Source organism: Rhinolophus sinicus, linkage group LG18 (genome assembly GCF_036562045.2).
Source record: "Rhinolophus sinicus isolate RSC01 linkage group LG18, ASM3656204v1, whole genome shotgun sequence".
NCBI lineage: Eukaryota > Metazoa > Chordata > Mammalia > Chiroptera > Rhinolophidae > Rhinolophus > Rhinolophus sinicus.
The window spans coordinates 18,554,013-18,568,259 of NC_133767.1; the positions used below are offsets into that span (position 1 = coordinate 18,554,013).

At 44.4% G+C, this 14,247-nt stretch overlaps 1 protein-coding gene across 6 annotated transcripts in view; it reads left to right on the forward strand.

The window, feature by feature from the left end:
- The window catches only part of LOC109437776 (putative palmitoyltransferase ZDHHC11B), a 35,993-nt gene extending 22,138 nt beyond the window's left edge, over positions 1-13,855 (forward strand). For 2 of the 6 annotated variants that reach the window (XM_019717202.2, XM_074322679.1), the window contains exons 10-11: positions 9,073-9,121; positions 10,061-13,853. In XM_019717202.2, coding sequence (XP_019572761.2) covers positions 9,073-9,121; positions 10,061-10,351 — 340 coding nt within the window. In that variant the 3' untranslated portion in view covers positions 10,352-13,853. Of the gene's footprint in view, positions 1-421; positions 5,631-9,072 lie in introns of those variants that run through there. The other 4 variants (XM_074322681.1, XM_074322682.1, XM_074322683.1 and 1 more) reach the window with 4 other exon arrangements.
- The last annotated feature ends 392 nt before the right edge of the window (positions 13,856-14,247 follow it).

Sequence of the window (14,247 nt, forward strand, 5' to 3'; positions counted from 1 at the left end):
GCCCCAAGATTGTTTTATTTTTCATTACTTTTGAGAATTCTGTCACATGTTTATTTTCCATGTCAACTGTAAAATAATTTTCTGCAGTTCCAAGAAACCTGGAATTTTAACTGGACACACATAAAACACAGGCAACCTCCTTTTGTTTCATGTTACTTGACTGTGCTGTGCAGATATTGCATTTTTTTGTTTTGTTTTATTTTGTTTTTTTTACAAACTGAAGGTCTGTGGGATCCCTGCATCCAGTAAGTCTGTTGCATCATTTTTCCAACAGCTTTTGCTCACTTCATGTCTCCGTGTCACATTTTGGTAATTCATACAATATTTCAAACTCTTTCGTTATTCTTACATTTGTTACGGTGATCTGTGATCAGTGATCTTTGATGTTACTATTTAACTGTGTTTTGGGCACCATGAATAGCTCCCAGAGAAGATGGCAACCTGAATGAATAGATGCTGTGTGTTCTGACTACTACACCGACTGGCCATGCCTTGTCTTTCACCCTCTCCGGGGTCCTCCCATTCTTTGGGACACAGCAATGTTGAAACGAGGCCAGTGAATAACCCTACAATGGCCTCTGAGTGTTCAAGTGAAAGGGAGAGCCACAGGTCTCTCACTTTCAATCAAAAGCTAGAAACGATTAAGCTTGGTGAGGAAGGCACGTCAAAGGTCGAGAGTAGATGAAAGCTAGGCGTCTTGCCCCAAACAGTTAGCCACGTTGTGAGTGCAAAGGAAAGGTTCTTGAAGGAAATTAACTGTGCTACTGCAGTGAACTCACGGATGATAAGAAAGTGAAGCAGAATGTTGCTGACGTGGAGAGAGTGTTAGTGGTCTGGATAGAAGCTCAAACCAGCCACAACGTTCCCTTATCCAAAGCCTACTCCACAGCAAAGCCCAAACTCTCTTCAGTTCTATGAAGGCTGAGAGGTGAGGAAGCTGCAGAAGCAAAATTTGTAGCTGGCAGAGGTTGGTTTATTAGTCTTAAGGAGAGAAGCCATCTCTATAACATCAACATGCGAGATGAAGTACCAAGCTATCCAGAAGGTCAAGTAAGAGAATTCATGAAAGTGGTTGCACTAAACAACAGGTTTTCAATGCAGACAGCCCTATATCGGAAGAAGGTGCCATCTGGGACTTTCATAGCTGGAGAGGAGAGTCCGTGCCTGGGTTCAAAGCTTCAGAGGACAGGCTGACTCTCTTGCTAGGGGCTCACGCAGCAGGTGACATTAAGTTGAAGCCAGTGCTCACTTACTGTTCTGAAAGTCCCAGGGCCCTTAGGAATTATCTAAACCGACTTTGCCTGTGCCCTGTAAATGGAACCACAATGCCTGGATGACACAGCTGTTTACAGCACGGTTTACTGACTGTTTTAAGCCCACTGTTGAGATTTACTGTTCAGAGGAATGATTCCTTTCAAACTATGACTGCTCAGTGACGATGCACCTGGTCACCCATGAGCTCTGGTGGAGACGGACAATGGGATGAATGTTGTTGTCACACCCGCTAACACAGCAGCCATTCTTCAGCCCATGGACTAAGGAGGCATTTCTATTTTCAAATCTTATCACTTTAGAAATACATTCCATGAGGTTACAGCTGCCGTAGATGGATCTGGGCAAAGTTGATTGAGCATCTTCTGGAAAGGACTCACCATTGTAGGTGCCATTAAGGACATCTGTGATGCACGAGGAGAGGTCAGAATATCAACATCACAGGAGTTTTGAAGAAGCTGATTCCAACGCTCGTGGGTGACTTTGAGGGGTTCATGACTTCAGTGGACGAAGTCACTGCAGATGTGGTTGAAACAGCAGAACTAGAACTAGAACTAGAAGGAGGTCTCTAGGTGACTGAACTGCTGCAGTCTCATGAGAGAACTTGGATGAAGGAGGAGCTGCTTCTTATGGATGAGCAAAGAGAGATTCTGTTCTTGAGATGGAACCTACTCCTGGTGAAGATGCTGTGAAGGTTGTGGAAATGACAACAAAGGATTGAGAACATTACACCAACTTAGTTGAATTTTGAAAGCTGTATTGTGGGTAAAATGCTGTCACACAGCATTGCACACTACAGAGAAATAACTCATGAAAGGAAGAGTCATTGGATGGGGTAGACTTCAGTGTCTCATTCTAAGAAATTGCCACGGCCGCCCTGGTCTTCAGCAGCCACCCCCCCTATCAGTCACAGCCATGAACATGGAGGCTGACCCTCCCCCGGAAAGAAGATTATGATTCACTGAAAGCTCAGAGAATGGTTAGCATACGTTAGCAATAAGTTGTTTTTGATTTCGGTATGTGCATCATTCTTCCAGACATGATTCTCATAACACCTGCACGGGCCAGGGAGCTGTGTCCTACACAACTAGACTGAGAAACAACGGTTTGAACTGGAGTTGGGGGGGGAGGTGGAAGAAGGGGGGATCTCAATATTGTGAACATTGCTAAGAGAAAAACACAATTATTAGGACTACAATCATTCCATCTTTGGTTGTACCATATGCCTCATTTTGGGAATATTTTTTATTTTCAATCTAGTCTTTACTTCTCCAACAGGAAAATGAGCTACCTTTATTTATTGAAAGGGTTAATTATGTGAGAATCATGACACCACTCAATGCGTGTTTACAAACTGTCTAATGAGCACTAAAATGCCCATGGCCTTTATTGTTGCAGATGTGTCTTCGAGGTCCCCCTGATCATTGACTAAGTAGATGCTGGCCCTTATTTTCTAGGCAAAGCCTGCCATAGCAGGTCAGAAGTTCAGGGCCTGGAGATCAGGGAGTCTGTTTAAATCATGTGATCCTGTCAGGAAGTGCCTGTGGAGTGAGAGGCTGTCAATCACAGGCTCGTTTTAGTGGAGAATGTTCTTGGACTTTCTCAAGTGTCTCTCTAGTGACAGTCGTCGTGCCAATGTGCCAGGAGTGTTTCTTCTGGACTGTGTTCTGTCATGGACTCTTATGGAATGGCCATATAGAAACTGACCAGAGGATGAAAATATGATTGAGGAGAAGGTGCAGACATGCAAAGACGCTTCTTGTCTCATTTTCAAGGAGTTCCACTCAGCTGCTGTCCATCGGGTGGTTTGTGTACGCTTTCCAAATTGCTGCATGGCAACTTCCCACAAATGCAGTGGCTTAAGACAGGACTCGTCATCTCACTGTTTCCGTGGGTTGCAAGCTCTGGCAAGCACCGCTGGGTCTTTATTGCACTGCACGGGGCAGCTGTCAGGGTTCAGTGGGTTGGTGTTCCTTCCTGGGAATTCTGGGCATCAAAATGCCTCAGTGCACTTAGGTGTGGGCAGATGCCCGCTCCCTGCCCTCCCACGGGCTCCTCAGCCTGTAAGTCTCTAATGGGGGGTCGAGCCCGTCTGTTGCTCTGAATCTCTCTGAAGTCCTCCTTGCCCTCATTTCCCAGTTTTTAAAGGTTCATGTGATTCCACTGGACCTACTAGGATAATGACGGACAAGCCTCCTAGAACAGTTTCATAGAAAGACCAGCTGCAAGAAAGACCACAGAGGCGTAACATGGGCTCCAAGGCAGGCAGGCCGGCCATTCCTATGTGAGCCCCGTCTGATGTGGGCCCCACGGTGGGGAGAAGCACCTCTTCATGGCATCCCCCTGGCAAGCAGTCACGTCCTTTACCCGTGAGGCTCCTGAGGCGGGTGTTAGTTATGCAATGAACTCAGGAGCACTCAGCCACCTGGCAGGAGCCGTGGCCTCTGACTTTCGCAGATCAGGAAGAAGCCACTGTTACAGCGCTTGCATGACACTTTGCCGTCTTCAGCCGCCCTCTGCAAGCTCACTGCCCAGACACAGGTCCTTCCCTGCTGAGGCCCATCTCTCCCCCTTCCTGCCGCTTTGTAGGTGGCCATGGCTGTTCTGCAAAATTGCGGTGCACCCAGCAAAGTCCGAGTCACTGATGGTGAGCTCAGAGGCCCCCGGGGGTGGGCCTGGCACGCAGGGTCAGAGCCTAAGGTGGGGTCTAGGGCCCCCAAGAAAGAGGATAGAACAGTATTCGGAATTGCTTGCTTGACTGGTCTGACGCTTTTATGTGGTACCCAAGGATAGGAACAGAGGAGGGTGGGGACAGGAAGAAGTAGTGAGGGACAGAAAATAATCTTAACTGTGAGGTTTTAGTATGTGTGTGTCAGTGTGTGTGTGTGTGTGTGATGTTTGTGTATGTGATGTACGCTGTGAATGTTTGTGGGTGACGTGTGTAAATGGGATCCTGTACATGTGTGGTTGTGTCTGTGTGTTTTAGCATTTGTGTCCCCTTGTCACAGGTGAGTCAGCAAGCTCACTCCTTTAGCTCAATCATTTCCGGCCTGGCAGAGGGTTTCTGACGGGTTCTTTCTAAGCAGGGTTTGTGACCTTGAGTGCTGAGGGTGACAGGTGGCTTCACTTTCTCTGGAGGGGTTCTGTCTCACTGCAGCCCTGTGACAGAGCCCCTTGTAATGACGTACAAACAGTCAGGGGTGGACAGCCCCTTTAGTGACAGAGAAAGTGTAAGCAGGCGTCTCTTGCCTGCACTTCTACTGGACCATCTGAGACATGGTGAGTAGAAACCATCATGCTTCTGCTGGCTCCCACTGGACTCAGCTACTGAACGGTAACCCCAAACAAGAATGAGAACGTGTGCATATAACATGCCCTGTCACTTTGCTGGAGCTGCCATCGCAACACCACAGATGGGGCAGCTTAAACAGCAACCTCGTTTTCTCACAGTTCTGGACGCCGGAAGTGTGAGATCCAGGGGTGGTCAAGAGATAGGCCATGTCCTTGGCTGTCTCCTCTGTGTCTTTACATGCTCTTCCCCCCGTGTGTCCTTCTGTCCTGTTGTCCTCATTGTACAAGGACACCGGTCGCAGTGGATCAGGGCCCAGCCCAGTGGCCTCATTTAACATGACCTTTCTGAAGCCCCTCTCTCCAAATACAGTCACATTCTAAGTTCCTGGGGGTTAGGACTTCAACATGTGAAACTGGAGGGACCGCAATTCAGGCCACAAAAGAAGGATTGGGAGGAAGGGTAGCTCCCACCAGAGATCTTTCCCAGGACCCAGGGAACTCTGAGGTACCTTTATGAAAAATCGACTTCTTATGCAATGGATTTTGATTAAAAATAAGGACAGTGTCAATAACTACATCCTTTTCATTTTATGATTTGTCATTTAGTCCCTCACAGAAAATAAATGACGATGTAAATCCCCCTGCACTTGGGTAAGTGTGTACGCTTACTGGAGTTATTTTAGGAATCTGAAAAATAGCTGTGTACTCATCTTAACTCACATTGCTCAAAAAGTAATTCATATTTGACGGGACATTTTAAAATACTCTGACACCAGCACAGAAAATGAAATCGCTTATGTGGACGTTATGGACACAGCCTAGTGCTTTCCTTTACTTGAACAAATACACTCATTCAACACAAGTAACCCAAGAGTAAGAAAATCAGACTAAATTTATGCCAAAAAATGTTTAACAACTTTGATAAGAAACATTTTCACCAACAGCAGTCTGGTCTCTAATCTTTACCACATTTCCTCATAAACAGCATACTATAGAGAAAAATAATGTTACAATTTAGTAACTTTTGCCTGTTGAAAATTTTAACATATCTGGAAATTTATCCCATGGGTTATAATTTTTAAATGTAGCATTTATGGGTGCTATAGATAGTTGTTTTTGTTTTGCTTTTTTGTTTGAGCTGTTTGGCTCAACATTGCAAAACAGCAAACAGATTCAAAATAAGCCCAAATTAGTAGCGTTACTAGATAAAAATTGTTGCTTCAGATTTGAACTAATTTAAAAGACACTGAGCAACAAATATGCAGCAAGCTCAATTCTAGATGCTTTTTTTCATACTTGATCTAGGTTTTTGTTTCTGTTTTCTAAACTACTCAAGAATGGTGGGTCATTTTCTTTTTTTTAAGTAACAGTCACTAAAGTACAAAAAACTTACATAGAAACACAGTTTCTGGATTTTTTCATAGTAGAATTTTAGCTGCTGCTTAACCTATTTAACATAAACGCTTCTTATACTAGAAGAAACACTGGATATTGATTATAATTCTCAGTCACTCAGGCTCCAGGGCTCAGGCTGGGTTAGAGAAACCAATAATTCTGCTCTCATGACAAACACTGTGCAAATCCCAAGAAAATTCTTCTCTGCATCACACTTGATCTGTATCTTCAAAGCAAAGGCAGAACAAATCCACAAACATTTAAAGATTGTGCTGTTGCTGACATAGGTGTCAGAAACTAATTTGAATAGCAGGGAAGATTTGAGAGGTAGAAACACGTAAGAAAGTGTAAAAACTAATTAACTTGTCAATTCCTTCTTCACAGACCACATGAATGAAACGGATTCTTGCATACGTACTAATATTTCCAAGTAATGCCAAGTACCCATTTTCTTGCTTCAGATTTTGTTCCAAATTGAGTTTCCAGAGATAATCACAAATTAGGGCAATAGAAGCAACACTTGCACATGGCATCTGGAGAAATTTTGCACAATTTAAGTTGTGTAAATGTAAGTCAGGAGGAACATGTGTGAATGTAATGCTGACTATTTTTCTGACTAGATGGATACTGAATGCAGGGGAGCCTTCCAATTGATCCACATCCTTGCCAACAATTAGTATGTTAAGACTTGTTATAGATATAGGCAAGATTCTAAAATTATATGGAAAGGCAAAGGAACGAGAATTGCTAAAACAATTTTGAAAAAGAATAAAGAGGGAAGAATCATTCTATGTGATTTAAAGACTAATTATTAGCTACAGTATATAGACAATGTGCTATTGGTGGAGGGATAGATCAGTGGATTAGACAAAGAATGCAGAAATAGGCCCAAAACAAATATGCCTGATTTTGACACAAGCAATTCAGTGGAGGAAAGATAAACTATTCAGCAAATGGTGCTGGAGGCAAAAACAAACAAGCAAAGAATTTTGACCTATGTTTCACACTTTATATGAAAATGAACTCAAAGTGAATAATGGCTTAAATATAACATATAAAACTTTTAGATTAGAAAAATACAGGAAAAAATCTTTGGGTTCTAGAGCTAGGCGGAGTTTTTAGACCTGACACCAAAGGCATGAGCTATCATAAGAAAAAATGTATAAATTAGACTTCATAAAAATTTAAAACTTTGCTCTGTGAAAGACCTTGCTTTATCCTCTCTTAAAAGGATAAAAATACAAGTTACAATCTGGAAGAAACTATTTGCAAATTACATATCTGATAAATCACTAGCAGTATCTAGAATATATGAGGACTCTCGTATCAGGACTCTCAAAACTGAACACTAAAAAAAAAGAAAAAGAAAAAAGCAATCCAGTTAGAAAAAAGACAAAACACATGAAAAGACATTTCATCAAAGAAGGGTAAACAGTTGGAACATAAGCACATGAAAATAGTTTCAACATCATTAGGCAAATGCAAATTAAAACTGATGTGGGCCAACGAGTAGCCCCTCCCCCCACTGAAAAACTTTTAAGATTTCTTTGCTATAGAAATTTTAAGTTTCCTTTCCCCCCGTTTTTTTCACCTTTTACCCCTGCTTTAGATAATTACCCTAAAATTTGTGATTCATACTTGGTGACTAATCATTGAAGCCTAATGTTGTCTCTTACCTGTTCTGGGCCTAACTCCTGGACAATTAACAACATCTGAATGACTGATTGAATGGCCACAGGCTCTATAGAGCTAATGGATTTATTAAAATCTATTTTTCCGGGGGCCGCCCGGTGGCTCAGGCGGTTGGAGCTCCGTGCTCCCAATGCCGAAGGCTGCCGGTTCGATTATCACATGGGCCAGTGGGCTCTCAACCACAAGGTTGCTGGTTTGACCCCTCGATTCCATCAAGGGATGGTGGGCTGCGCCCCCTGCAACTAAGATTGAACATGGCACTTTGAGCTGAGCTGCCGTTGACCTCCCCGATGGCTCAGTTGGTTGGAGCGTGTCTTGCCGGTTCGACTCCCATAAGGGATGGTGAGCTGCGCCCCCTGCAACTAGTAACGGCAAGTGGACCTGGAGCTGAGCTGCGCCCTCCACAACTAAGACTGAAAGGACAACAATTTGACTTGGAAAAAGTCCTGGAAGTACACACTGTTCCCCAATAAAGTCCTGTTCCCTTCCCCAATAAAATCTTTTTTAAAAAATCTATTTTTCCTCATTCAGGGGCCTTAGGGATACAGATGATGCCCCAGCAAGATCACCAGTCCCAACCAAAGAAGCCAACACGGTCTTCCAGGTGGATCTCAGGACCACTTCCTCTCATATGAGATCAGATAGGACAAGAGTTCCATGAATCCCCACTAGGTAGGGACAGCTCCATGCCCCTGTCCAGCAGGAAGCAGATACAGAAGAAAAGACCTTCTGTCTGTCCCTCAACCTCCCATAGAGATTTTATGGGGATCATGTCTCTCAAGGGGAAAACTAGGCAGGCAGTTAGAGACAGGCATCGGGTCTCTGCATTCCTGCACCCACAGAACGCGACCACCCAAAAGACCTCCCCTCTCTGCCCAAAGTTTGCCCTTTTCATTGTAATTATCTACCCCTATGAGCAACAAATGGGTACAAAATACCCAACTAGATTAAACCGGCCACTCACACCTCTCCAGTAAAGGCCACAACGACCTTCGTTTCACCTGGGCCTCATTATACCATCATTATAACATCATGCATATGCCCGGAAGTTCATTAATATCAGTATAACAGACTGAATTCTGGGAAGGAACATGCATAGTCTAAAAAGATGAGATAATCGCCTCTTGTCAATCACAGGTGTCAATCATGTGGTCCCATGCCCAGAAAGGAACAGCCCATTCTAGAGAAAAAGGGTAGAAACTCCAAGTGCTCACCAGTCTGAGCCCTTTGAGCCTTCTGTGCCTTGCTTTTGCTCAGGGGCCTGCTCCAAACCCTTTGGAGTGTACTTTTTGTTTCAATAATGAGCCCTTGAGCCAGTCTCTGCTGCTTGGGTCTGCTCCTATTTTTTTGGAGTGTATTCTCTCTTCTAATGAACTATTCTTTCAACACTTCATTTGTGTCTCATTCAATTCTTTGCTCCAGGCGCCAAGAATCTGGACTCGACACCTTACCAAGGAGGGCCCACCCTCAGGTAACAAACCTATAATGAATACCGCTGTATACTTATCAGAATGGCTAAAATAAAAACAGAGTCAGTGTCAAATTCTGGTTAAGGCACAGAAACCGAATCGTAATCGGAATGAGTTAAGAGTTGGTTCTACATTCAGCCTTGATTTCATTGCAGATACAAGGATTTTGGTGACATTATTAGTGTTCACCAACATCGGTCCAGGCATAAAGAAAATGACACTTCCCAGCCCATTGGTGGGTAGGAATGGCTAGATCTGAGCAGTTCAACATGAGAGGAAGCAGTGTGTGTTGTTCCGGATGATAAACCCATTTCCTTTGCTATGTCCTGGTATATGAGGCTTCAGCTGAACTCAAGATCAAAATGGCCTTGATTTCTGAGCTGACCACATGGAGGTCGGCTGGACCCTCAGTGGACTGTCCCTGAGATTGTTCTTTTGTTGCTTCTTTGTTTTTTTCACAGCAGAGCCCAGCCTATCCTTACGAGTGAAAACTGAGTATTCAATAATTGGCTTTTATAAGCACGCAGAGAAAAAGAATCATCTGCTTGAAGAGTTTCTGTATCTTCCATTAAGTCAAAAAACAAAATTATTTTTGAGGCCTTTGTTTGGATTTCAATTTTAAATAAGCCTCTAAAAAATAAAGCTTTGATTTTCATAGAGTTAGGATAATTTGAATTTATCCTTACAGCATGAGAGTTAAAACACAATGAGGCTTTACGATTATTGACTGATTATGGCAGAAGGACTTCCATTGTTTGACTCTGGTACTATTTTAAAATGGAAAAGTTAACAGGATTTACACAAGTCTGTTCATGTGTCATGATTGGGCAGATTTACAGGTCAGAAAGTGACTGACTAGGTGACATGAACTTCCAGGAAGCCAGGATTCAGTGTGAAAGCTATGAAGTCATGTTTGCCTTACTTAGTTCCTTCTTTTGCAGCACCAACCTGCAACACCACCACCAGTGCATGAGGGTTCCCTTTCCTCCCATCCTCACCAGCACTTGGTATTTGTGGACTTTCTGATAACAGCCATTCTGACTTTCATTTTCCTTATGATTGCTGACGTTGAGAATCTTTCCTTTTGGCCATCTGGGTGTCCTCTTCGGAGAAATGTCTATTCAGGTCCTCTGCCCATTTTTTCATTGTTTTGTGTAGTTGTTTTGTTAGTGTTAAGTTGTATGAGCACTATTGACGTAAGAAACATACAAACTTATAGAGAATTTTTATGAGTTTATTTGAGCCAAACTGACTACAATTGCCAGGAAGCAAAATCTGAATAAATTGAGAAAACACTCTGGAAAATGGCAGTTTTGTAGCTCATTTTATACATTAGAATACAAGGAGGAGATTTTGGAGGGTTACCTGGAATCCATTAGTAGTAGATTAAGGGTGCGAGAGAAGCAAAACTGTGAAATATCTGGGACTAGATAAAAAGTAAAAGGGAGAGACACTTCTTTTATTTGGGTTGGTGCGGGATAGTTAAGCATGAACATTCACAGCACAGAGAAGGTATTCAGTGAACAAGATAACAGTGAGGGGTTCTGTGGTCTGTGCTCTGATGGGAGGCCCTGGCTTGAGGGTCTGGAAAAGGAGATAACGCTGATGTTCCAAGGGCATGTTATTTTAGATGCAAAAAGACAGTAGAAAGGCTCACTTAGGGTAAAGATTGACCTTTATCAAGGAAGCTACAGGCCCAGGATGTGACTGCCTGCCATGACCCGCTTTTAGTTGGAAAGACCTGTGGTACCAGACCAAAATCGAGGAAGACTCTTCCGTAACTTGATTTATTTACGAGTCAAGGCCCTGAAATCTGTGACTTGACCCAAAGAGTAAATAATTATATCTTTTAATTGTGATAAATCTGTCTGGAGTAGGCAAATATTTGATTCTCAGTTAATTTCCTCAGCACTCCCAGCAGTGACCGTGCAGCTGCCCCATGACCCCTTCCACTCACTATCAGGACCAAGTGCAAAGCTATTGAAGGGACAGGGGGCTGACAGTGACTTGCAGGGGACAGGCTGTGCCCTGAGAGTCTGTGGCAGAAGCCTTGTGATAGAAGCACACATTATGAGGAAATGAATATACAGCTATAAATTGGTATTTGGCCGCATCTCAGATGAATCAGAGGCCAGGCTCTGATGTAGCAAAACTGCTAGACAGACAAAGTGCTGAGTATAGGATCAGCGTGTGACACCAGTGCCAAAATAAGCCATCATTTCTTTGAGAATTCAGTTGCCTGTTATATCCTCCTGTCCAAAGCCTGGGGTTATGGGGAGTAGCAGGAAACTGGGAGAACATTTTTTGGGCTCCAGTCCTCAGTAACTATGAGACAGAATTCAAATTACAGAAACCCTATCTTTGTGCCTCAGTTTACCCACCTGTAAAATTGGAATAGTCATAGCACCTATGTCTTAGGTTACTAGATCCTAAGTTTATACAGGTCCTACTGTGAATGAATGAATAACTGTTAGTTGCTATTATTACTAACATCAGTATCACCTTTATTACTGTGAATGTTTGAAATGCACAGAATAAAACAATAGTAAAAGAAGACCACACATACGGTGCTTCTAGGTGCCTGGCCAACAACATGGCAAAACATCCCCAGCTAAACTCCCTTTGCACAGGCACAGCCCCCTGTGTCCCGGGAAGCTGTGACGCCGTTCTGCTCGGTGTTCCTTCTGTGCAATCGCCTGGAGAGCTGTGCAGTCCAAATGCAGGGCGCTGGGAAGTCAGAGAGTCTCATAAGCATCTCTGGCCTGGGTCCAATGCCCCAGAGAACTGGAGAACTCAGGAGCAGCCGCCAGCTTCTCAGACTCACAAGTTCCCTCTGGACCTCTCAGCTCTGGGGCTTGGGGGTCTTAACCGGAAGTGCAGGGGTTACTGGCAGCTCCCTCAGCCATGTTACACAGTAAAGATGACACCATAACTCTGAACCACACGACTGCCTGGCCATCGAAACATGGCTGCATGGGGCATCTGGCTCCAAGTTTGGGCTTGGAGACCCCAAGCAAGAGGCCTACAGTGAAGAAAATTAAAACCACATCATGTTGACTATGCACCCTAAAAGAGATGATAGATGCCACACCCCAATGGTGTTCAACACATTTTACTGAATTGCCTCCCCCAGACACTGAGGCCACAGCAACTAACCAAGGGAGTAGGTCCCATCCCCCGCATGAGACGTACAGCCCACAGAGTGATCTACTTTTTCCCTAAGAGTGGGATACAAAACTGTCATCTAGGTTGTGTGCTTATAAGCAAGACAGACCAACTCTAACTGAAGGATAAGAGGACTTAATTAAAAAGACATCTGGGCCGGCCCGGTGGCTCAGGTGGTTGGAGCTCCGTGCTCCTAACTCTGAAGGCTGCCGGTTCGATTCCCACATGGGCCAGTGGGCTATGGGCCAGTGGGCTATGGGCCAGTGGGCTCTCAGCCACAAGGTTGCCAGTTCAACTTCTCGAGTCCTGCAAGGGATGGTGGGCTGTGCCCCCTGCAACTAGAAAACGGCAACTGGACCTGGAGCTGAGCTGTGCCCTCCACAACTAAGACTGAAAGGACAACAACTTGACTTGGAAAAAAGGCCTGGAAGTACACACTGTCCCCAATAAAGTCCTGTTCCCCTTCTCCAATAAAATCTTTAAAAAACACACCACAGGACATCTGTCATAGTTTGCAAAGATGGCCCTGATTCCTTACGTCTCCCGATCTCCATAACTTTTGAATGTAACCTTACAGTGCCACCTACCATGGTGGGGCTGACTTTCACCTCGCTTTGACACGAGGCTCCAATGTGTGACTTGCTTTGGATAGTGGGATGTTAGCAGATGGGACAAACAGACTTGGGGGTACAGCCCCGACCCTGTGAACCCCTTCCTTCCATGGGCTTCAGATACCACTGCAGTGCAGTGGGCCGTCAGTGACGTGGAATCTGCTGCTCTCCCCAACAAAGCATGTATTCTCCTCAGCTTCCCTTTGGGGGACTCACCCCACCTGCTTCCAGTCCAAACAGTTCCAGAGAGCTGACCCCATGTCTAGCCTACCCCACAATCTATCTTCTGGGCGCTCGGATAGGTTCAAGGACGAGAGTGTGACCCAAGCCAGGCCAAAGGCATTTAAAGCCATGACCTTTCATGGGACCCAATGGGATGAGAAGCCCTCCCAGTAGAATGGACGGTAAGTGGGTGTGAGCCTGCAGTGGCGGGAGGCCCTGGATGCAGGGAGAGACACTGTGCCTGCTAATGGGGCCGCACAATGGCAGTTAGAAGGATGGAGTGTCAGACAGGGATCAGCTCACACAGCGAGACTCAGCACCTGGACCTGGCAGGACCAAACCCACTCTTAAACTTGCTTCTTACAAGTGTTCATTTCTTTCTGTCATTAAAAAAATATTAGTTTCCTTTTACTGCAGTGTGTCTAGACTCTTGCAATCAACAAAGTCCTGGCTGACACAGCAGAATCAATAACCTCTGAGATGCCCTCTGCACGGTGTCCTCACTGGGTGGGGCATGTCTGGAGGACATGAGGACACTGGGTGGGGTCAGACTTTAGGGCCTTCCGACCAGCTCTGTCCCTGTTTATTGTTTGTCCCAGGAGAGGGAACCCCAGAACAATGAGAGGAGAACCAGCAGGGGAAGAGGTCCCTGGATGGCTAGTTTCTTTGTATTGTCCTTAAATTAGGGTCCATTTTATTAATGTTTAATTTTACTAGGAGATCACCCGTTTCCTCTAGGTTTCCATTTTGATGAAATAGGTTTCTCTTATTTGACTTTTATTTTCCCTCTCTTTCTAGTTTTCTATAGAATTGTTACAATTAATGAACAAATATCGATATATGATTAGTCATGAAAGTCTGTATTTTATACAGTTTCCCGCATTCAAGGTACAGTTTCAGTGCTGGCACCTCTATTTGTAAAAGCCCCCACTGGTCATCAACCAGACAGGTTAATGCTGACAGCTGGGGTACCTGGTGACGTAATTGGGGTGTTATGATAGGAAATGAGACCAGGAGAAGGACATGAGGCCTGATAAAGGTAATGGACATTGTGCTGATGACAGACTTTATTCCCTACCCCTGAAGGAAGCTGTTGGTAGTTGTAGGCACAGGAAGTGACAGGATTAGAT